Consider the following 24,914-nt stretch of genomic DNA (forward strand, 5'->3'; position numbering starts at 1 on the left):
AATAACAGATATACTTTATACTACACATGCTACATTAGGTATCTACTGACAGCTATACTGACAGTAAGAAAGAAAGAGGGTTAAAAAAGCAACTTGTTACATGATTTTATTTTTTAAAAAAATACACTGTATTTCACTTACGAGTATGGTCTCTAGTTGCATCCATTTACCTACAAAAGCCTCAAGGTTATCTTTTTTATAGCTGAGTAATACTTCATTATATAAAGATACCACATCTTTTTTATTCATTCTTCAGTTGATGGGCATTTGGGTTGTTTCCAAGATTTAACTATGACAAATTGTGCTACTATAAACAGGGGTGCACATATATTGCTGTGGTATGATGTTTTTAATTCTTCTGGGAAAATACCCAGAAGGGCAATAGCTGGGTTAAGTGGAACTTCTAATCCTAGTTTTGTGAGGAATCTCCACACTGACTTCCACAGTGGTTTCACCAATCCACACTCCCATCAGCAGTGGAGAAGGGTTTCTTTTTCCCCACAGCCTCTCCAGCATTTGTTAGTGGTTGATTTCTTAGCCATTCTTTCTGGGGTGAGATGGAATCTCAGTGTTGCTTTAATTTGCGTTTCTCGAATGACCAATCATGTTGAACATTTTTTCATCTATTTATTTGCCATTTGTATTTCTTCCTCTGAGAAGTATGTATGCATCTCACATGTCCACTTTTGGGCTGGGTCTTTGAATTATGGGGGTCTGATTTTTTTTTTTAATTCTTTATATGCTCTCCATAGATGTCCTTTGTCTGAGGGGCAGTTAGCTAAAATGTTTTGACCCACATGTGTAAACATCATATTGTCTCCCTACTGTAAGAACCTGAAAGGGTAAATAAAACCCAAAATGTACAATAGGTACCATGAAAGGGAAAGAAATTGCTCAAAGGAAGGAACAACTGGGATGAGGGAAAGAGAAAGAGAAAGAAGGGGAAAATATACATACAGAGAGAAGTATAGCTGAGATAAGGGTATTGCTAATGTCTAATGGTTTATTGAAAGGAATAGTTAATGCTTAACTTTTTTGACCAATTTTGCATGCTTATATCTCATAATCTGAACAACTAATTTGAAGACAACAATATGCAATATAACAACCATTGGTGAATTCCTACCATCTTGTCTACTGAAGCTCTGTATCATTTCTAATGGTTTTCTTTTTTATCATTTTTTATTCTCTTTAATGGTTTAATCAATCTTTCATTCTCACGTCTGGTAATCTGAGCAACTTTATTGAAGATAACAATACATAGCATAACAACCACTGTTAATCCCTATCATTCTGTTTGAAACCCTGTATCAGTTTTATTGTTTCTGTTTTGTTTTGTTTATGTCTATGTTGTTGCTGTTTTGTTATTTTTTCATTCTTTTTAAAATAAAAAATAAAATAACATATGATGTAATTATTTATTACTATACAACAATGCTAACTAGTAACTGTTGTTTGGGGCAAGATTAGCAGCTTAACAGAGTCTCTGCAGGTCAGGAGTATCTTATCTGAAAGCTTCTGGAACAAGTTCTGTTACGAAGCTGCAGGGACGCCATCAGCCACAACTGGAGCTGTCAGAACCTGGATGATTCCATCACATCTCACTTACATGATTGGTGGCCTCAGTTCCTCACTGCAATTGACCAGAACCCCAATTTCTTACCAGGTGGACGTCTTCACTGACTAAGTGCCTCCCCCCCCCCCCCCCGGCATGAAGGTTGCTTTTCCCAGACCAGGAGATCCAGAGGAAGGAGAGAGCACCCAAAATGAAGCCATGATCCTGTGATAACCTGATGTCAGAAGTGACTCGCCAGCACGTCTACAGCATCTATATTCTTCTGAAAGTGAGTGACTACATGGCGTCTACAATCAAAGAGAGAGGGGGAAACAAGGGCATGAATATCAGGATGTAGGGATCTCTGGGAGCCATCTCAGAAGGTGTGCATCTTGCTAAGTGACAGGAGAGATAGATGATAGATGGCTGGAAAGATAGGTAGGGAGGCAGGCAGATAAAGCGATGGTAGATAGATAGAAAGATAGATAGATAGATAGATAGATAGATAGATAGATAGATAGATAGGTAATAGATGATAGATTGATAGGTAGATAGATAATAGATGATAGATTGATAGATAGACAAACAGACTGATAGATAGACAGAGACAGATAGATAGATAGACAGACAGATAGATAAGTAGATAGATAGATAGATAGATAGATAGATAGATAGATAGAAAGGAAGAAAAGGAGGGAGGATACAGATAAATAAATTCACACAGCCAGACAGCAGAGGGATTATACATCTCCAACTATTTAAAGTAGTCCTCAATTTTGAAGATTTTCCTGGCATGAACATAGCATTTTACCTCAAGTGTCCCTGTTTGAATAATAACTTGTCCTCTAAAGAGGAAAGCATCTGAAGGATACACATCAAAACACTAACGCTGTTCATCTCTGGAGACTACGATTGAGAAGGCTTTTACATTTGCTTAATACATCTGCATTAAGTTTTAACTCTTACAGTAAGAAAGCATGATTTCATTTTGTAAATGTACTTGATATCTCCAGGTTAGCTTTCAGAATAACTCAAACATGATCATATAGATTCCATTTTAGAGACAGTGTCTAAAAGCAAGAGAAAAGTCCCTGAGGATTGCCACAATGGAAAGAAATGCAAGAATTTCCCTTCCTAAATAAACAGCACAGGAAAACTCTCCACAAGGTCGGTTGTTCCACTCCTGTTTCTCACAGGGAATAGGCTCTGGTTCCTCTGACCGTGACTGCTACATTTTCTTGGCATCCAACTCACAGATACAAAGAGCAGGTGAACAAGTACGTGAGGACAACCAGAGCTACAAGAGTAAGTTTACCCCAAAGCTAAGCTGCTGGGATGAATCAGAGCTCTTTGGCAGACACACACAAAAAAAGGAAACATCCTTTACCATGCCCCCAGGTAGGCTCACTGCTTTATCTGTAGCACCCTTGAAGAGTGAGTGGTACAAACAACCCTGACTTTAACCACAGTGAAATATCCAGGCTGATGCTTTATCATTTGAGGTTCATTCATCTGTGTGAAAGTGGTACAAAATGAGGTAGTACCAGGCTCTGACTTGAACTGTGAATGAGTACCTGTCTTACTGCAATCGTTCACATAATAAGGACTTCATGAGCTCTAGAGGCAGATGATTTACTAACAGGATAACCCTAAGCGAGGTCTTTAAACTTTTTTTTGCTTTAGTTTCTACATCAATAAAAGGCCGGTCTTATAAGGCTACTACGATGATGTTAACATCCATAAAATACTTAAATGAAGGGTAGACACACAATAAGCATTCATTAAATGCTGGCTCCTAGCACCACTGACCATTGATATGGCCTCAGGCAAATAATTACAGCTTGTTTCTTAGTAAAGTAAGGATAATATCTGTCTCAGTTTGCATGTGTGAGTGTTAAATGATAACACCGTGTAAAGTACTTAAAACCATGCTTAGCATATGGCAGACACCAAATAAATAACAACTGCATTACTAAAAATATCAGCGTTATTGTCTGAGAGACTGAGCCGATCTTGAGAGCTAGGGCTAAACTGACTGACGCACTGTGCAAGACTGCCTCTTGCACCAGGCTCACGTATCATTGGTGCTCAGTAAATGTTAATTAAATCTGAACTTAATTTTCCATATTGAATCTCTATTTTAAAAGTTTAAAGAGAATTTTTTGGATCTGTTACAAGTTATAAATCTTGAAATCTGATACATGAGGAGCAATCTTCTGGCTTTTTTATTGGTTCTTTCTTTCTGTAACAGGATTTCCAGTGAGATTTTAAACTGTGATTATGGCTTAAATCTAGAGCTGGCCACACAGCTGCTGGGTACCCCCACATGTGGCCAGGCCCTCAGAGGGCTTGTGAAGGTATATAATTAACAGCCCAGGGCTGGGGATTTAGCTCAGCGGCAAAAAGCGCCTGCCTGGCAAGCGCAAGGTCGTGAGTTCGGTTCCCGGTACCAGAGGAAAAAAAAAAAAAAAAAAAAAAAAAAACTTACTTACTTTTTGGGCTGGGGATTTAGCTCAGCGGCAAAAGCGCCTGCCTGGCAAGCGCAAGGTCGTGAGTTCGATTCCCGGTACCGGAGAAAAACCAAAAAAAAAAAAAAAAAACAGCCCAGCCCCAGCCCTGGCCAATAAGAAGGGAAAATTGGGAGCAAAAGGAATTTGCTGAAGAGTAGGGGTTCTTCTCTTCCCTGAAGAAAAGAGAGGACCCCAGAGAATAAAGATTAAGGTACCTGACCAGAAGGTCATCATTCCCCACTTGGCTAGATGTGTTGGTCTTTTCTTGAGTTTTCTGAGCAATAAGAAAAGAAAGAGGAAGAATTGGCCATAGCAGAGGGATCCATTGTAAGGTGTGAGGAAATGGTCAGAGACATGATAAAGCCTTGAATATGGGCTGAGGCGCCTGGACGCCTTGTTTTGTGGAAAACCTTCTCCTCCTGCTTGACAGGAAGCTGAACTGGCTCAGTTGAGCACATCCTATTTCTGGGGCCCACACGGATCCTTTAGAAAACAACCCACAGAGACTGAGTGCTATGACGGAGCAATTTATCCAGGGGAGAGATGTGACAAAATGTGAGGGTTTTTGTTTTTTTTTTTTTCTAATCTGGGAATTACAGTCAAGACTTCATACTGAGGCCAACATATGCTAAGATGAGTATCTTTTAAAGTTCAGGAAGCCACCAGATTTTACAGCCAGCCGTCTCTCAACAGGTTTCCTATAAGGTGCCAACCCACAGAACCAGTCCTGCCAGCGACCAGCTGACTCACCCTGGGAAAGCACTGGGAGAAATCGTGGCCCTGGGAGGGCCATCCTCTTACGGTGCAGCTCCTCCTCTCCAGCCCAGGAGAAGGAGACCAAGGCTTCTCTTCCTGCCAACAAAAGGAGAGAAGCAGGCACAGTGCCACAGCACTTAGTTATCAACACCGAGAGAGCCTGTAAGTGTACATTCCTGTCATCCTAGCTACTCCGGAGGCAGAGAAAGGAGGCTCACAAGTTCAAGGCCAGTGTGGACAGTTTGGTGAAACCCTGTCTCAAAATAAAGAAGGAATGGAGATGTAGATCAGTGTGTCTAGGGTTCAATCTCCAGTACTAAAAAACAAACAAACAAACAAGCTTGCAATAAAGAGAACCAAGCATTTCCTTCTTGAATTGTCCCTCAGCGATGGAGAAAGAGGAAGGAGAGATGGTGGAGAGGGTGCACAGGGAAGACCCCCTGCAGTGGCAAAAATGGGAGCACCTTGTGGATGTGGTGCTGACCAGGTCCAGAAGGCTGGGACCAGGTGAAGAAGGCAGTGAGTGGGTCATGATCAGAGTCTACTGGGGAAATGACAGCTATGAGTATTTGGCTCAGCTCCTCGTCTATGAGTATTCATGTCCTGCTGCCCAGTCTGAAGTCCATCCCTAGAGGGGTTGGGCAGGATTTTATCACAGAACAAATGCTCTTTCCACCTTCCAGACAAGCTCCTCGAGACCAGGGGAGCCCCTGCATCGGCTGTCCTGGAAGGGGCACAGACAGTGTGTGTAAAAGAAATAGAACTGAGCTAAATGACAGAATGGGGCTATCCCAACGATCGAGTGGATAAAAATTGACAAAATCTGGCCAAGTTGTTGAGAGACCCACGAAAGCCAGCAGAGTGGGGTGGGAGGTGGGCATCAAAAGGTGCACTTGAGATGGCACAGTTGGAGCAGTTATTAGGAAAAATTATTTTTTAAGGAAAAATTAGAATAACTTTTATTGTTTTGATCCAAACTTGTGATTCTCCTTTCACAGCTTTCATGGTCTAACTGCCAGGTACTCCTCTTCCTTCCCTCTGCTGCTGCTGGGCAGCCAGCTGAATTGAGAACAGTTGCTCACAAGGTGAGCCATCTAAGCAATCCGCACCTGCAAGCCAGCCTCCCATTCTGCCTCTTTGATTCTACCCATAACTCAGCTTCATTTTCCCCCATAGACTCACGTGTCAATGTTTTAAAGTACGTTTCCTCTCTAACATTTCACATGTGGTGAAGTTAGCAAGAGTCAAGACTCACTATCCCGTTAAATCGGACAGACTCCCCACCTCGCAATCATGACACCCGTCCCAAGGAGCGGACCCAAGGAGGGATGCTGGGCCCTTCCTGACTGTACCAAACACACGCATATGTGGCTGAGTTCTGAAAGTAAAGTTTAAACTGTGTCTGTGTTTTCTGCCACAAAACAGAGTGAGTGGAGAGACTGAAGATACTGCTGCTTTTGTAACACAAGACTGTGTGTAAGTTATCTTCTATGACAGCGAGTCCCATGTCTCCCTAGCTTGGTACTCTATTCTCAGAAAGAAGCACTGAGCTTACCATACAGAAGGCACCTGAGCAGGTATCTGCCGAACAAAAGAATGAATGAAGAGGTGAACGCGTGAATTGGCCATGAATATTTACGGTAGGCAACGAATGAAGTGACTCCTAAAAATCATCCAAACATCTGTCTGCTGGCCTCTGAGACAATCATCTCACATTTTCATTCATCCCACAGATACTTATTAGACACTTACTTAGACTGTCATCACATAACAAGACTCAATCTCTTGTCTGAAAATACCAGGGACACAGTGTGAATTGCCATTTACACAGGGATAAAGAGCAGAAAGCACAGGGCAGTGATAACGTAGGCCCAGGACACCACACTCAGAAATTTCATCATTTACTGTTAAAAATCACCCTGTGCCCCCTCTTTTTAAAAGGAGGGGGAATCCAAATCTGCCTTTAGCCAACATCTAAGATTTTCTGTGAATAGCCAAAGAAGCCAGTTATAAGAACTTCTGGTAGGGAAAAAAAAAAACTATAAGGCACTAATTCTAAAAATTTATATACCAAGAAAACAGAGAAATCTTTAAGATATTCACAAAAGAATGTTCATCCTATCATTATTTATGAAAATGAGAAGTTGCAATCACACAGATATCCAATAACACAGAATTAATTTTTCACCTAGCCTAACAATCTTAAACAAAAAATCTTAAAATCTTACAACCATTAAAAAAGAGATGAGGGGCTGGGAATTTAGCTCCGCAGCACAGCGCCTGCCTGGCAAGCGGAAGGTCATGAGTTCAATTTCCGGTACCAGAAGAAAAAAATAATAATAAAAATTTAAAAAATAAAAAATGAAAAAGAGATGAGTTAGAGCTACAGATACTGTTACCAGAAAATCATTTTTGTGTACAAACTTATGATACTTTTGTTTCATTTATACTCACAAAGCATTGAATGTGTGCAAGAATATATTCAAAATATCAGGCATGTTTGTTAAATGTCAGTTACCATTACAAATGAGAAATGCTGCTTTTATCATTTAAATGCTCGTTATAAGAAATAGACCACTTTAAGGGGCTTTTATTTGCTGTTCTCAGCTAGTCACCAAATATATATAAAGAGATTTTTAAAAGAACAAACTAACACACACATTTGTCAGTAATACGAACAATCCTTTTAAGAAAGTAATTTGTTCCAATATGGTAAATATATTGCAAAAAAACCCCTCAATAAATAATGACTTCTCCAAAAGAAACATTCTAAAGCTACTTTATCCCAAGTTTGAAAATTTAAAATCAGCTGATTATATATGAACATATGCTGGGCTATACATTTGAGTGACTAAAAGAGAGTATAAAGAGAATAAAATGCATGTAGTGATATGCACAGATATAAACATACACAAGAGACTGTTTACAATGAACACATTTGATGGATTATAAGGGATTTTATCTCCTTTCTACTGCCTTTTAAATTTTTCTGCAGTGAGTATGTATTATTTCCAAAATCAGATGAATAAGGACACTATAAATTTTTAAATGGCCATGGGGGATATAAAATCATGTATATATTACTGTATCCATAGTTGAAACAAGTACTATGCTCAAAAGCCCTACTATCACTGCAGTCACCTGGAAATTTCTAGTTGTGTAACTCTGTAGCTTGAAACCCAGAAAATGGAAAGCGTGTGACTCTGAATTCATTTCAGCTTCCTCCTGGCACCTAATTACAGGAGTGACACAGCTCTTATGGTCTTGGCTGCTTCCCCATCACACAGTGCCACAGCTAGAAGACAGCTCAGCAGAAGGGGAAAGCAATCAATCGCTTCAAAACTACCGTAAGTATCCAGAACAGACAAACTATAACCCGTGGCACACCATATCATTCAAATTTTTATTGGCCTAGCTAATGTCACTGGCCTAGGCTGGAGACTGTATGAAGTTGGGGACCTTGTCTTATATTCATCACTGCGCTCCCAGCACCTCGCTGGCACGCAGTAAACATTCAGGAACCATAGCAGAATGAATGAATGAACAGTCAGGTGACAATACTGGGCTCCGCTGACTTCCTCAAAATTCCCCACACCACAGACAGCACCCATCGTACTAACAATATGGAAGAAGAGGGTGTGTCAGAGGCCACACTGCATTCGGATGTCCCTTTACTGAGGTATAATTACAAGCATAAAATGTGTCCCAAGGCACAGCTTTTCTCCTTAGTATAGATTAATAATTAGCAACTACTCCATGCCTAATCCTCTCAAGGTGACTACTGCTACCAATAATTAAGGCTCGGAAGGAACAAATAAATTGTTCAAGGTCATAAAATTAATAAGTGACAGACCTAGCTGGGCTGGGCGTGGTGGCACATAACTGTAGCCCTAGGCCTCTGGGAGAGTAAGGCAGGAAGATCACAAGATCAAGGCCAGCCAGGGCAATTGAGAGATTCTGTTTCAAAATACCAAAAATTTTTAAAGGGCTGGGCATGTAAAGGTCCTGGTTTCTATCCCTAGTAAAGTGAATGAATGAATGAATGAATAAATAGATGAAGGACTCCAGCTCTGAATTTGATTCTCTGGGGCTCCAAAGTCAAGACTCTTTCCAGATCGGAGCACGTTTTCTGTCCACTCATCTATCCGGGTAAGGATGGCTATGGCTTCTACATTAATCATCTGACTTAATCATCGTCAGAAACCCATAAAGTGGGTTGGCATAATATACTCATTTTTCAAATGCCAAAAGTATAAGAAGCTTACATAACTTGCCTCTGATCACACAAACCCCAGCAGAGAGAAATTAAAATACAACCCGAAAAGTATTGTATCTCACTACAAATTGATCAACTCTATTACAAGAAATTGCATTATGATAGTCAGCACCACTTGCAAGATTCATAACCTTGCCAAAGATAAATTAAAAAGGACATATTATCAACTAACATATATAACAATTCAATCAACTGCACCAGTTTCATAAAACACTCTTCACTCAAGTGAAAACTTATAGGCTTTCTCATTGCAAAAAACAAAAACAAAAAAGAAAAACCTACAATATTTCACTTGAATATTGATCCTACAGCAGAAACCAAAGGCATTCTAACCACTCCCATTTGCAAGGCAGAAGACATAAGTAAAAATATATCTAAATGCCTGGAAGTTACAATCAAGCCAACAAGCAGATAAAATAGGTTGTATTCTCCTCTCTGGACAAATATGTGGCACCGTAACCTGGAAGGCCAGAATGGATCTTAGACCACTCAGACTCCAGTAAGCTTGCTACTGCAACTTGAGGACCTGGGAAAAGGCCACTACATGTGCACATGGGGACCTCAGGTCCCAATGTCCAAGTTCCTTCCACAGCCTCCCCTGCCCTGAGGAGCCGTCCCTTGGTGAAGAAGTGCATGCCAGGGGGACAAGCCACGCTCAGAAAGGAAGGCAGGGAAACAGAGGGAGGCAGGTTGCAGAAGTGAGCTGCAATCATTTGGGCAGATAATTCCCGATCTAGAAAGACCCCACGGATACCATGCCCCTTGAGAAGGCATAAGGCCAGAGGATGAGCAAGGTTAGGCTTCTTAGAGTATAAGAGGCAGAGCACGGAGTCCCCTTGCCAAGGACAAAGGGAGGACTGCTGGTAGAAACTTAAACATGTCTCACATAAGCTTTTGATGGAGACCACCGCTTATAGTCAGTATCCCAAAGTGCATCCTCTCCCCTAAACCTTCCCTACCCTTCCCCACCTGTCAGGCACAGTTCATTCACTCCTCTTCCAGGAAGCGTGCAACTACTTGGGCCTCCAGAGATGCCTCCTTTCTAAACAGCCAAAACATTTATAATTTCGAGTTTTCACATGTAGTTCTCTATTGCACCTGTTTTCAGGGTTTTAAAATTTTTGTCAACTGGGTTGGCTTTGTTTCACTAAAGCAGGAGTTCTCAGCCAGGGGATACCTCACTGAGTCTGGAGACACACTGTCTCAGTTAGCGGACAGAGCCAGGGATGCAGCGGCACATTCTGAAAATGACAAGACAGCCCTCTGCCACAAGAAATCTCCAGCCTGAGGTGTTAGTAGTAATGACAGCAGGAACCTTCTGTAGAGTAAGAACTGCTTGAAAATAGAGAAGACGCCTTCTCCCCCTCTGATTCCCCCATGCTGCCAGGTGCTGTTGGACACACAGTAGCTCCCCAGTAAATATGTGATTTATCTGATTGACTATGCAGTTCCATGCCTAATACTTTCACTCACACAATAACTAAACACAGACTAGGATGCCAGGGACCACTGCAGGCTACGGGAATGCAAAGAAAAAGGTGCTTAAAACTGAGCAGAGGAGACGAACTGGTACCTTCAATATGGCATGATTAGTGCATCCGCCACTACTAGATACCTATATATTCAGCTGTTCATAGTCTGTCTCCCCTCATTAGCCTAGAAATTCCAACATGTTAGTTCACTGTTACCATCCCACAGTCTTCTATGGTATAGTGGTGGACACACAGAGGCAGTTGCTTTGGATAAAAGGAAGAAATGCAATAGGATACATATGAGGTACAAAGAAAACTCGGGCGAAGTTTCTAGTATAGCCTAGGGAGGGAGGGGGACCAAGTAAAGCCACATGGCAGGGCAATCACAAAAGCTGAGCACTAGTCATATTCCAGAAAATTCGAAACACTTTCAACACTTTAATTCTCACAACAACCATACATTTCACAGGACAATGAGGAAATGGACGATCAAGGGCTCTGAAGAAAGTTGAGATAAGATGATGTTGCAGAATAGAACAGAAATCAGGGCCAGGTTATAAAAGATATATACAATAAAGCCTTGCTTATCCAGGATTATCACAGAACAAGCAGGAAGTTTAAATTCAATCACTCAGGGTTAGAAACACAACTCTATTGTTTTATTCATGGATCTCCCTGAACTGTCACATCCTTATCTGTACCACAAGGAATATACAAAAACCTACTTTATAGAACTGTTTTGAGAATATAAGAAAGCACATAGGAATGCTAAGAACTAGGTTTTAGATGTTTTATGTGTCCAATAAATGTGAACAACAGATTTTTGCTACTGTGATGATTGCCGAGTTCCTCTACATGTGTAAATCTGCAGCGTAAATGTGAATTATTTTCCCAGGTATCAAAAGTTATGACACCATTTTTTTCTAAGCTATTTCTTCAGGGTAGATTCTACAGATCTTCAGCTTACAGACACTGAACTTCCATCTCATATAGAGACTGCTGCCCCTGCCTGTTAGCCCCTCTGTCCCTTGTGCCCATCTGATGCCACCAGGGCAACTGTGCATGTCTGAATCTTTAAAGATCCAACGGATTCAAAAGTAGGGAAAAGAAGCCACATAGCAGCAGAACTGCCTACAAGGCTGGTGGCTTGTTCAGAATTTGGAAAACAAAAGACACATGACTGCTTCAAATCATCCTTACTAATTAGTAAGTCAACAAACTCTTCAAAACAACCACTTCATTGTATTATCCTGGGTTCTCCGTCCCTACGTCCACTGGTAACAGTAATGTGCCTTTTCGGCTGGGAGCTGTGCCCTGTGACAGCTGGTGTTTGTCCATTTCTCTGGAGCGCTGCCCTGAACAGACTCAAAGATTGGGACCCAACTTCCTGTTTCCTCGCAGCCCACCTTTCTACCAAGGTCTCTGCGGGTGACTTGTTAATTTCGCATCCCCCAAAACATGCCAGGCACTGCCAAACCCCTCTGCCTTTGCTGTGTCTGCTTTCTTAGGCTGAAACATCCTTCTATCCTCACCTCTTAACATGACTCCATCTTTTTTTCTCAGTTTTTATTTTTTATTAACTCACGGTGCAGTGTAGGAGGATTACTTCCCTCCTCGGGAGTTGGTACCCGTGCGTGACACATCTTAACTTTTTCATCCCCTTTCCCTCCCCATCCTGCCCTTTCCCTTCAAATCTTGGTTCCTTTCCCACTTACAAAAGATCTATCTCCCTATTTCCTAGTATCTATCTTTCATTTTGATCTTTATTTCTATTTTTGGTTCCTTATATAGGAGAAACTATGTGACATTTAAGCTCGTGTCTCTAAGTCATTTCACTTCACGTCATCTTATTGTCCTATAAACAACACATGATTACCTTTCTTTATGGCACAGTAGTACTCCCTTATGTATAAACACATTTTCTTTATCCATTTATCTGTTGGTGGACATATAGGCCATTTTCAAGAGTTAGCTATTATGAGTTCTGTTGCTATAAACACAGGTATATGTATATCACTGTAATACCATGTCTTTAACTCTTTCGGGAGGATCACTCAAGGGGAATAACTGGATTCAATGAAATTGCTATTTTTAGTTTTTTGAGGAATCTCCATGCTGATTTCCACAGTGGTCATACTAGTTTACATTTCCACCAATAATGTAGAAGGGTTCTTTTTACCCCTATAGCCTGGCTCACAGCAAACACCATCTCTGTTCTAAAATGTCATTTCTTTCCTTTTAGTAGAATTACATACTACGTTCTGTGAACTTCCCCAGCTTTTGGCTTGTGTTTTTATAATAATGACCCTGAATTAAACAGAGATGTGGCCAGCATCATTCTAGGTGCTTTCTGTATGTCTCATGTAGTCTGCGCTACAAACGGGTGAGATACTGTACTACTAGAAATCTCATTTTACAAACGGGAAAATTGAAGTTCAGAGAGTTGAACTCACCAATGATCGTACAACTAGAGAGGGATACAATCATAAGTCCAACCATCCAATCACATTCTGACAGCTCCCTGAACATGTCACCCTGCCATGTTGCCTTTCTAGGTCACAAGGTAAATATATATATATGTGTGTGTGTGTGTGTGTGTGTGTGTGTAAAATCTGTCCCTCCCATGGGACTATAGTAAATCCTTTGATGACAGGGACAAAGGCATGTTCATTTTTATAAATGTGGACAATATGCAAAGTTCCTTAAAATGTAGCAATACATATAAAGTACTTATTATGTCAGGTACATAGTAGGCAGCCAATAATCTATCAGTGTTTTTGTTAGCATGTCAGACACTAAGACTCTGTATATAGCCTTGTACATAAATTCAAAGCTGACTTTATTTCAGAGGAACAAATGAAATAGATAAGAATCTGATGGAAAAGACAAGTGCTGCTTTGGTTTGGCATTTCTCATACTATTTCATTACTCAATCCAAAGCAACAAGAGTTAAGCAAGTTTCTATGCTAGGATCACTTGATTTCTTTACCTTCGTGTCACACATGATTGTCAGGGAAATTTCCTATTTAGTTCAAACCCCCTGCAGCTTTGTCATTATGTTGTAGTCTAAGCTGCCCATCGGAGAAGTAAGTACTTGGGTTGACTTCTATGGTTCTGAGCTCAGAGAAGAAGAAAATCACAAAAATAAATCAAGCCACACTTGGCAAAACAATATCTAAAATGTCTGAAAGTATAGCTCAGTGGCAGAGTGCTTGCTTAGCATGGTTGAGGTCCTGGGCCCAATCCCCAGCACTGAAAAAAGTATAAAATAAAATAAGAAAGTCTGGTGCTAGAGACATAATGAGACACTCTCTTTTGTCTTCATAACATTGAAAAGTACAGCAAACCACTACTTTTTTCCTTTTAGCTTTTATCTGTCATTCCTTAGCAAGAAGTAGGCTTTCTTAGAGGAGATAATTCTCTCTGCTATATACCCTTATCTTCCTGGGCTTAACACATATGTGGTAGATAGTAATCACTCACTAAATACTTCAAGTGACTAACTGTAAATATTTGTATGCACGCATATGCCTATGTATATATATATACAGGCAGATGACAACATTCCATTATTTTTAAATAAACCTGCATCTATCTCCACACAGAAATACACACTGTACACATGTATACAGATGTTCATCTTGACCAGATGTTTCAGACTGCAGAAACACAGATAATCACTTGCCAATGCTGTGATTCCTTAACACAATAAAAGCTTGAGGTTAACCTAATGCTTAACAAATATATACTTGTCCTCATATCCCAACAACCCAGGTGTTAAGAACAACAATCAATTTTACTAACTGTGCAAAGTAATAAAAATATTGTTTTGCCTTACCAAACAAGGTGGATTTTTTTCAAAACTCCTATCTCTGTTTATTGGTTTAAGCAATGGAGAGGTGAGTATGGATAAATAATGTTTCTTCTATAAATCTGTCGGGCAAAACATTCCAAATCCTTAAGGGCAGGTCCAATGTCCATATGTAAGTTGTAACATATACAGAAAATTCTAACAATTATAAAACAATCATTTTGGCACAGTGTACCAGACATTTGGTATCAGTTGTTTATCATTATTATTTTCACTAGCTTTATTTAGACCTTATAACAACCCTACAAGGGAGACCTTATCATCCTTTTGTTATAAAGGTTATAAAGCTAAGACTCAAAGAGATTGAGTAAGTTGCCAAAGATATCTTGCCATTTATCTGTTCCTGGCCTGGGCAAGGTACAAAGTGCGTCTTCTAATCTGAAGCTCATTCCTTATTCGGTAAGCAATAGTGCCTCTTACCTAGTTTTACAGACACGAACTTTGAGAGGTGTGTCCAGGTACTCTTTATAGTGTATAGATTTCAATAAGTCATTCTCTGCGCGTAGATGCTCTGCACAGCCTGAGCTAAACTCAGTGAAGATTACCCCAGGCTGTGGAGAACAGGGAGCATCCAGCAACAATCGGTCTGTGTTGATCAGAATATGGAGCATTTTCCACTCGACTGTGTCCTCTAAAAACAGATCTATCCTCTAACAGGGCTTCATTATTTATTTCCCCATACAAAAAAAGAGACTCTTTCATCGCAAGCCAGTGGGAAGTGCTTAACTGATTTCTGTATATTACCTGAAGTAAAAGTGCTTTCTGTCCTTAGGGACAGAAAGCTGGGTGCTATGCCTTTTGCCTTCTTTTGAGTCCAGCAATCAATGTTGTGAATCAGAGAGACAATTAATCTTTATGTATTATTAGGGAACTGGGTTATTTTTAAAGTTAACAACAGTACAGCAGAAAGGAAGAAAGGAAGGAAGGAAGAAAGAAAGAAAGAGATAAGGGAAGAAAGGAAAGAAGGAAGGAAGGAGGGAGGGAAGAAAGAAAGAAAGAAAGAAAGAAAGACAGAAAGAAAGAAAGAAAGAAAGACAGAAAGAAAGAAAGAAAGAAAGAAAGAAAGAAAGACAGACAGAAAGAAAGAAAGAAAGAAAGACAGAAAGAAAGAAAGAAAAAAAAGGAAAGAAAGAGAGGAGGTAGGGGAAGGAAGGAAGGAAGGAAGGAAGGAAGGAAGGAAGGAAGGAAAGAAGGAAGGAAGGAAGGAAGAAAATAGAAAAAGAAAGAAAGAGAGAAGAGGGAAAATCTCCCATTCCTAGTTTTAAGGAAAATTCTACTGCCTTCCTCTGTGAGAATTGGCTATATCATCTGTGTGACCTTCTTTCCAACAGTAGGCCTAGGGACGGGAGGGAAAATATACACAAAAGTTTTTTTTCATGTATAGATGTTTGTGAACATTTGTAAATAAAGCAGTGAAAACGTTTATGTTGGCTCTCACCTGCCCACACACTGGATCTTCTGAAGAGCAGAGGAAAACCCTCCTCAGCCAACTCTACATCACAGCAAAGCCCACTGCAGCATCTCCAGCCCCAGACACGGAAGGTGAAAGGGACACCCTGTCGCGGCAGTCCCGGGTGCTTCCCCATTGTACAGGGAAGACAGAGAAGAAAGGGAAGCAGCTCTACCCTTGCTCCACCCTACCTACCAACCGCTGGAGCCAGGAACTTCCTTTCTGACCCTTAAACTAAAATTTCCCCCAAACGAAGGGAAACTACAACCTCCAAGTCATCCTCAGAGTTCTGATTTCCAACGTGGGTTTTTTTGTTGTTCTTGTTTCTTTTCTGATTTCAAGTCTCTCCCTAAAGTACATCTCCCACCTTCCAGAAGCATTCACAAGTTTAAGCCAACAAGAAGAGCCAGAAGCTTTTAAATGGTGAAAATTCCAGCACCCACACTTCCAAGATAAATGACCTTGGGCAAGTAACTCATCCTTCCAAGGAGTCGGTGGCCCATAAGAGGTGGGAAAACACCCGTTATTAGAAAGTTGTTGCGATTTCCACATAAAAATCGCACCCTTCTGGCGTGGGGCACGGTGCGCAAAGCAGCGGGAACCTGGCTGAGTCCACGTCCTCACTACCTAAGGTTTGGCCATCAAACCCTCTTTGATGATTTATGTTACCAATCGCTCGCCTCACCTCCGGAAGACGCCTCTTACCTGTCCCTAGTACTCTTTAGCTTTAGTCTGCAGAGCCCAGGAAATAAAATTCTCATTAAGTACTAGGGACTAAGTTAGCCTGGGTCCCCCCGCCCACCCTTGATCATTCGCAAATTGTTCAGTGCAACTCAGGCTCAGTCTTTTTTTTTTTTTTTTTTTAGTTTTTTTTTTGGTTTTTCTCAGGCTCAGTCTTTACATGCTCCAAGTAGGTGTCTTGGAGTAAGGAATGGATGGGGAAGTGACCCTGACCACAGACTCCAGATTGGGGATGTCAGGAAGGGTAGTAGGACAAAAAAAAAAAAAAAAGCCGGGTGCGGGCGCGGTAAGGGCGAGCCCGTCCTCGCTGCGACCCGGTCCCCAGCGCGCGAGGAGAGCAAAGGACGTCCGAGGGCGCAAGTACCTGAAGAGCCGGGCGGCCGTCTGGTTCCTCCTCCACGCCGTGCCCTGCTGCAGCACCCCCTGCACGATCTCCTTCTCGTTGGGCAGCCGGTAGACAGGGAAGACGTAGAGCCAACAGAGGACCACCACGCAGAGGGCGCTGGCCCCCACGGGCAGCCGGGTGCGCGGGAACTTCCACCCCAGGACGGCCATGGCCCCTCGGGACGTCTGTCGCCGCGCGCGCCCGCAGGGGCTCATAGCAGCCCGGCGTCCCGGGGGCGGGGGCGGGGGCCGGAGCCTGAGGACACCGCGGGGCGCAGTGGCAGCCGAGGGTGCCCGCACGGCCGGCCCCCCATGCACACACACACACCTTTTGGTCTCTTTCTGGCTTGCACACGCACGCACCGCTGCTTCGGCCCCCACAGCCCCAAAGGTCAGCGCAAGGATTTTGGAAAAGGCAACTTTTTCCAGGATCCCTTTCTAGGGGAAGCAACCGGCAGGCAAGTCACGAGCTAGAGCCATGGTCGCCTCCCCTGCGGAAGGCGGGCGCTGGGGGTCTCCGGAGCAGAGAGGACAGCGGCGGCGGCCGGAGCTCCCGCCGGATCTGCAGCATCACCGTCGCCCTGCGCCGGGGTCCGGGGATGGCGCGGCTCCCTCCCAGACTTCTGCCCGCCGCGTCCGCTCCGGAGCGATGCTCGGTGGCCCTTCGCCGCCTCTCCCCGCCTCCCGCGCGGCTGCGCCCCAGACACCCCCACCCGCCCCGACGCGCTCTCCGCGCCGCGCCAGGTCCTCGGAAATTTCCACGGCGCCCGGGACCGCTAACCCGCTCCCGGCTCCCCCGCCTCGCCCGCCGGGACCCCCGCTCCCCTCCCCTCCCGGAGAAGAAAAGAACTCGCTCTCATCGGTGAATTCCGCGGCGCGCCGCAGCCTTCCGCTGCGCCCCGACTCCGCAGACAGACGCCCGGGGATTGGTGGAAATCAAGGTCTCCCCCGCCCTCCCCCAGCGCGGAATTGCCTCCTTCGCCCCGCGCGGATCCGCGGCGCTCGCCCCTCTGCTGCCCTTGATCTCTGGGGACGGAGGCAGACGATGGAAATAAATAAAGAAATACAACAACAGCCCCCGAGTGCTGCAGAGAGACTGGGGGATGGAGACCCGGACCCTTCGACCCCCGGCCGGCGCGCCCGGGCTGCTGTCACTCTCGTCTTTCTCCAACTGTTCTGCGATTATTAACCCGCGGCGCGGCGCGAGAAAGTGGGCAGAGATTTATTCCTTCCTGGGCCCCCAGCCCCGCTAGCCGGTCCCGGAACCCGGGCTCTGGGTGACACCCGTCCGCGCGCGTGCGCCCGCGGAGACACGCGCGGACACACACACACACACGCACACACGCACACACGCACACCACACACCCCGGGCTCCGGCGCGGGCGGGCGAGCGCGCGCACGGGGCGGGGCGTGCACACCCGGGGTCCCCGCCTCCGCCCAGCCGGGAAACCTCCGCCCTGCCTGGAAAGGCGCTGCAGGCAGCGTCCAGATACGCAGCAGCCGTGCCCGAAGCGCAGACCTCGCGCGCGATAAAGGATAAAGCCTCCACCCTAACGGGGCTGTCTCCTCTCCCAAGTCCTTCTCGCTGCACCCACGAGCCGATCGCAACCCCGACCTTGGAAAAGCGCCACCCGCCTGGACCCGCCTAGCGGAGGGAGCCGCCTCCGTTAGCCATTTCTGCTCGCCCAGCGTAAACACACAGCTCGGCTACCTCCTAGCGGTCGTGCGTTCTATTTGCTGAAGCCCTTCTCAGGCGTGAAGTGTGCAAGGACAAAGAAGAAACCCTGCAGCCTCCGAACCCGGTCAGCTTAGTCATCACGAAAGCAAAACCTAAGGCCACAATTTGGGCTGCTCGGCTGATTAAGCCGCGGCGTCCTGGACGGTGTACACTGACTGCTGCGTGGCCTGGTGTCTTCGGAGCATCTTTCTTCCACTGAGAAGTGGAGCTTGAGAAGTTGGTGCAAAGTTATTTACCAAACAAGCAGTACGGTACGAATCACTGTACTGTCATTCTGTCTTGGAAGAATGACCCACTGCCTTCGGCTGGCAGGCGCGCCCGAGAACTAATCCATCTGTGTGTGTGTGTGTGTGTGTGTGTGTGTGTGTGTGTGTGTGTCTGTCTTTCTGACTCTGTCTCTCTCTGTGTGTCTCTCTTTGTATCTCTCTCTCTCTCTCTGTGTCTCTCTCTGTTTGTCTCTCTTCTCTATGTCTCTGTGTCTCTGTCTCTCTGTCTCTCTGTCTCCCTGTCTGTCTGTCTCTCTTTCTCTCTCTCCCTCCCTCAGATGAAGAGTTTAAATCTCCATTTAAAATCCTTCATTAAAATCCTATAAAGTAACCACCCAGCTCTCCTTTGTTCTGGAAAGGAATAAGAGAGAACGAGGGGTCCTTTCATACAGTTGCCAGGGCTGTGGGTAAATCACCTACCCCTCTCTTTTCCCTATAATTTAAACAAAACACAAAACATTCCAGTCTCTCTTTTCTTGTCCAGGTCCAAGGGATACTTGTGGAATAAAGAAGCCAACGAACAAACAAAAAGACATTTCATGATGAAAACGCCACATAGCTTTCCCCACTGAAGATCATACTGCACAGTGATGTTTTCCTACTTCCTTTGGTGACTGTTTTCTCACCTTGCAATCCAGTTTTAGTCCTTAATTTCCCTTAGTATGAATACAAAATTTAATGAGGCCGTTCCTTTCCTTCTTCCAAGTTCCAGCGCTGGAAAAATGACAAGGAGTAGGGGAGCTAGCACTGCGACACTAAACTTCACACTTTAAGCCTCACAGCAGCCCTGCGAGCTACTACATATTGTTATCCTGTTTTTCAGAGGACCAACTGGAGGCACATGAGACTATCCGTCTTACATCAACTTATTCTTTTTCAGGGTCTGCCTAGAGATATCTTGGGAGAATCTTAAAAAAAAAAAAACAAAAAATGAGTTAAGCAACCCCAAGCAACAAAACAAAAAGGGCTTGGGGTATTATTCTTTCCCCACTACGTAATAAAAGTCTGCTAACTTTCTTACACTGAGAATAATATTTTGTAGACTAAATTTACATTTATTTTGACTTTACGAAATTCTAGGTGCCCAAGTTGTAAGTAGAAAGACTGAAACATTGGTGAACCTTATTCTTCTAGTCAGTTCTAAGTTCTGCCAATTCTTTCTTTGTTGTGTTTCTAGAATACTATCCCACTTCCATCGTTGTAACTTGGATGCCAATTTTCCTTTTATCTCCTAAAATTCTCCCCCTAACGTTTTTTGGATCATTCACCTTAGGTACTTCATCTCAAGTATTTGGCTTTCTAAGACACTTTTTTCCCTTGCTGGGGATCAAATCCAGGGCCTCACGCCTTTTAGGCAAGTGCTTTATCACCGAGCTACAGCCCCAGCTCTCTAAGACTCTGTGTGTGTGTGGGGGGGGATTTAACCCAGGACCTTCATACTGAGCTGTACTTTTACCCCTCCTCTTCATTTTTTGAAACAAGATCTTGCCAAGTTGCTGTGTTACCCAAGGTAGGCTCAGACTTGCAATCCTCTTGCCCCAGCCCCCCAGGGTGCTGGTATTGTAGGGATGCTCACCACACTTAGCCCTGTAAGATTACTTTCATCTCTCCATCCTGCACTTGAACAAGGTCTACCAGTTGCCTCTATCCATGTGCCTTGAATCCACAGGCAAACAGCCAGGATGCACCATAGTCTGAGCAACACTGCGTCTCACCTTACATTCCCATAAACACAATGGCCTCCAGCCAAGTCATTCTTTGCTGTGTCTTCATCTTTTTTGTTCTTACTTCATTCCTGTGAGTCCCTTCATTTGAAATTCTGACACTTTCTTTGCCTATACAGATCTCACTCATATTCACAATCTCATCCTTTTTGTAAACGTTTATGTCCCCTCCCCCACATTTCAGTCCTGACCCTCTGTCCCCTGCTGATTGGTCAATGTTTATGAAGCTCTTTTAGCAGTACATTAAAAAATATTGCGCCATGATTCGATTTTTCATTTTGTTTTCTTATCAGCATATTGAATTTATAGGAGTTGACTTCTCAGTTATATTTTAAACTACTTATGAATAGATAATGATCAAATGCAAAGAAAAGGTCACCTTTAAAGCCAAGCCACTATGATAGGTGTAAAGATACAGCTGTGAAAAAGGCGACCACAGTCCCACTTCACACAGTGCATATAGTCACCATTCTTCTGTGCCCAACCAGTTTTTCGTGTCTAACAGAGATAAAATCACATTCAGAAACCATGCTTACCCATAATTCCTGCTAGTGTATCATAAGATGGACTTTTTCATGTTTTATAAAATGTCTATGGGACATGAAAAAATTGCCATGACAAGTCTGTATTCCTAACTTCAAAGTCTAAAGGGAAGAAATTCCCTCCTCCTTCATACCCCAATATCTTTTCTTCTATCATTAAAAATATTCAGAAGCCAATTTGTGTTGAATCCTATTTTAGTGACTTAGGCCGGTCTTTCCAGGAATTTACATTCAAATACATCTTTTACTATCTATTTTATAAGAGCCAGTGGAGACTAAATGCCCACGCCCTCTGGCATAATATATTCTTTTTTTTTCTGAATGAAAATATATATAAGACGCCAAACTGTGGCCATTGTGGATAACAAAGTTCACCTAATCGTTCTGGACAGACCAACTGTTAAGCGTACGTGACCATCCCTCTGGTCATGTTTATCTCGTTTAACAGGTCTCTTCTTTCACAGAAGAGTCATCTCCACTTATCTTCACACACCAAGTCTAACCAAGATCCACAAGCCTGTCTTAGTAGTTGGAAGCCAGTATTGGTCAAGCCACAATACTTGTTGCCATGGTGTGTTTGTGGTTTGGGTAAAATTGCAAAATTGTGGTACCTGTGCCTATGTAAATCTTAGGTACATTTTTTTTTGAGGGAGCCAGGAAACTTCTCTTTTTGGAGGTCTGGGGATGAATTATCAGTGATATATAATGAGTAAATCAAGCCAATAATCACCCTCTAGGACCCTCTGGTATTGTCACAAGGACCAAGTAGCCCTTGGGGTATCAGGCAGCCAGCAACACAAGAGGGCAGCTCATATCCTGCCCAGTTGCTTTAACAGGCTGTCCTCTTAGTTCACAGCAATGCATAATATCAGCTACAGGTGCCAAATCCACAGTGTATCCTCCCGTTCAGAGGTACTTTCCCTGTAAAAACTCCAGAAAGAATCAATACAGTAAATACAACCATGTAATACAACCTAAATGCCAGTTGCAAATTGCTTGTGTTCAAACAAGTCCTCAAGGGATGCCGATGAAGATCTTGTCTCTAAATTTCCCAAGTACACTCTTTGTTGCCTGCCTTTAACCAACACTGCATCTGGTTGCCCTGTGCATACACTGCCTCCGTCTGGACCACTGTGCATTTTATCCTTGTTTTATGATCTGCTGATCCAATCAGGTGAAACTTCTAGATTACACCACATCCTTAATTTGGAGAACTCTATATGCAGAGCAGGAAGCTCACTTCACTTTAAAGAGGAGTAAAACCTATCATTTAAATCATTCAACACTAAGCCGCCATTTTGTGGGACACCTATGGTTGGTCCTAAGGATGAGGCAAAAATATATTGATGGATACAACATACAGCTCCAGGACCAGAGCAAGTTGGGGTTTCTGTAGATACCATTTCCTTTTTAACACAATTCTTCTGGGCGAGTATTTCTTTTTCAGAATGAATCTGACATTCATTCTGGATCATAGAATCTTTTGCATCTCGGAATTACTCCAAATCCATGGAGAAATCCATGCTGAAGCCCAGGAAAAGGGCAACAATTATCTCTCAAGGAGAACACTTGTCACTGTGGCACTGGGTAACTCCATATTCAATATTCTTCCACAGTCCCTGCATGGAGCAGGAGAACAGTGTTAAAAGACTTCTGTAACAACCCTAGCCTGCATGTAACTAGATAGTAAAAAACTCCAAAGTAATTTGTGCATTCTGTCAAATCCCAAAAGTGCTGCTTTGAGTTACGGTCCTGTGCAAGTTTTTCAAAGCTTGTTTTTGCTTTGAATACCATTCAGACTGTTTGTTTTTCTTTTTATATTCCACTGGATGTATTCTTATAATACCACACACTGTTCTGAGCACCTTATTGGTTTTTACTATCTGTCTCTATATAAATAGACAGGGGTCTGCTGCAGAAGCCTTTAACACTATTCTTTCCACCTCAAGCAGAGACTGCTACAAGAGTACTGGATTTGGAGTTAGTGAGATGAGCTATGGCTCTCAGACCCATAATGTCCTACTGTTGCGGATTTGTCTTATTCCCCGGGGAATTGCAAACATAGTGGTTTATTTCATGCTTTCTCTTCATTGTCTCTCATGGCTTCCAATCAAAGTCCTCCCCAAGCGTTTAGCTGATTGAGCTGAAACCTGTGTTAGTCAGACAGCGCCGCCATCTTTAGCTCGTCATGTGTTCGATTAATCTTCCTGGGCCTCCTCCTCTAAGAGAGACTTACATCATGTTAGTGCATATATCAACTTGCATTTGACTGCGATCAAGTCTAAACTTTACCTCACCAGGTTGTCAAAATATACAAGGCAATTCAACTCCCTTTAAGAGAGGATGTTGAATGTACGTCAATCATTACCACAAAAAAGGATATTTTCCCTGAATTTCTTCTCAGATTGAGAAATAAAATAAAAAGTGACCGTAACTATCTCAGCAGCCAAATCACCTTAGACTGTTAGATTTCCTGGATGGCTTCCACCATTTCTGATGTGATGGGACTTATGCTTGTGCTACTTGAGTTAAGCCACAGTGAACCAGTCAGTGTACATGAGTCACCCAGGTAGATTTTCCCCATGGGCCAAAGTGGATGACTGTAAAGCAAGCTCTTGGGCATTAATATCCTTCTACTGTATTTTTATTTGGATTATTTTTGATAAGTTTTATTATACATATTTTAGGTTTACAACATGCTTTGTGCTATACACGTAGAGGGTGAAATGGTTACTGTAATAAAGCACAGTTACATAAAATCCCACATAGTTAATTTTTAATGACAAGAGCAGCTTAATTCCTACTTAACACAAATCTCTGACACTGTCCTCCTCATGCTGGACACTAGGTCTGCAGGTTTGTTCCTCCTCTATATCTGCTACTTTGTAGCCTGTAACCTACATCCCCTATTTCCTCCTGTTCCCCATCTCTTGTCCCTGGTAACCATTGTCTTATTCTCTACACCTGTATATTTGACCTTACAAAAAAGAATTCCATAAGTAACTGAGGTCAGGCAATAGTTTTCTTTCTGTATCTGACTTAACTTACTTAGTACAGCGTCCTCTGGATCTACCCGTATTGTGCCGAATGACAGAATGTCTTTCTGTTTTTAAGGCTGAATAGCATTATGTTGTATGTATGTTTAGTAGTCCTTATCCACATTCATTGTTCATTATTTTGATTTTGGTCCCATTACAGTTGACTGCGGTTCAACAATATTAAATTGAAAATTATAGAAAACAATGTTTCAAATCATGCCACCCTGAATAATATGATGAGATCTTGTACCATGGCACTTAGTTACTTTTCTCATTGCTCAGACAAAATACCCAACACCCAAAGTTAAAGGAGGAAAGGTTTATTTGGCTCACATTTTGTAGAGGGTTTCAATTCATAGCTGGCTCCAAGGCAGGGTGGCATGGTAGAAGGACATTACAGAGGAGAAGCAGTCCATCGCAGTCAGAAGGCAGAAGACAGCAAGGCAGCAAGTAGCCAACAAAAGCTATGACTCTCTTTCTGTCCCTTATACTCTATCCAGGCTACCTACCCTAGGGCAGGGAGCACTCATACCCAGAGTGGAGCAGTCTTAATCCTAGCATCACTTCCTGAATCAATCCTAGCATCACATC

At 43.0% G+C, this 24,914-nt stretch overlaps 2 protein-coding genes across 3 annotated transcripts in view; one reads left to right on the forward strand and one right to left on the reverse strand.

The window, feature by feature from the left end:
- Window positions 1-22,763, reverse strand: part of St8sia1 (ST8 alpha-N-acetyl-neuraminide alpha-2,8-sialyltransferase 1) — a 143,238-nt gene extending 120,475 nt beyond the window's left edge. The window contains exon 1 of one of the 2 annotated variants that reach the window (XM_013511676.1): window positions 22,686-22,763. In XM_013511676.1, the coding sequence (XP_013367130.1) occupies window positions 22,686-22,750 (65 nt within the window). In that variant the 5' untranslated portion in view covers window positions 22,751-22,763. Of the gene's footprint in view, window positions 1-16,995; window positions 17,716-22,685 lie in introns of those variants that run through there. The other variant, XM_005379073.2, reaches the window with a different exon arrangement.
- Window positions 17,479-20,350, forward strand: LOC106147981 (atherin-like). Its single transcript, XM_013511677.1, has 2 exons — window positions 17,479-19,004; window positions 19,504-20,350. Exon 1 carries the CDS (start codon window positions 17,494-17,496, stop codon window positions 18,202-18,204), a length of 711 nt encoding a protein of 236 aa, XP_013367131.1. The 5' UTR covers window positions 17,479-17,493; the 3' UTR covers window positions 18,205-19,004; window positions 19,504-20,350.
- Window positions 22,764-24,914: the final 2,151 nt, after the last annotated feature.

The sequence above is a fragment of the Chinchilla lanigera genome, unplaced genomic scaffold (genome assembly GCF_000276665.1).
Source record: "Chinchilla lanigera isolate Chin_1 unplaced genomic scaffold, ChiLan1.0 scaffold00012, whole genome shotgun sequence".
NCBI classification, from domain to species: Eukaryota; Metazoa; Chordata; class Mammalia; order Rodentia; family Chinchillidae; genus Chinchilla; species Chinchilla lanigera.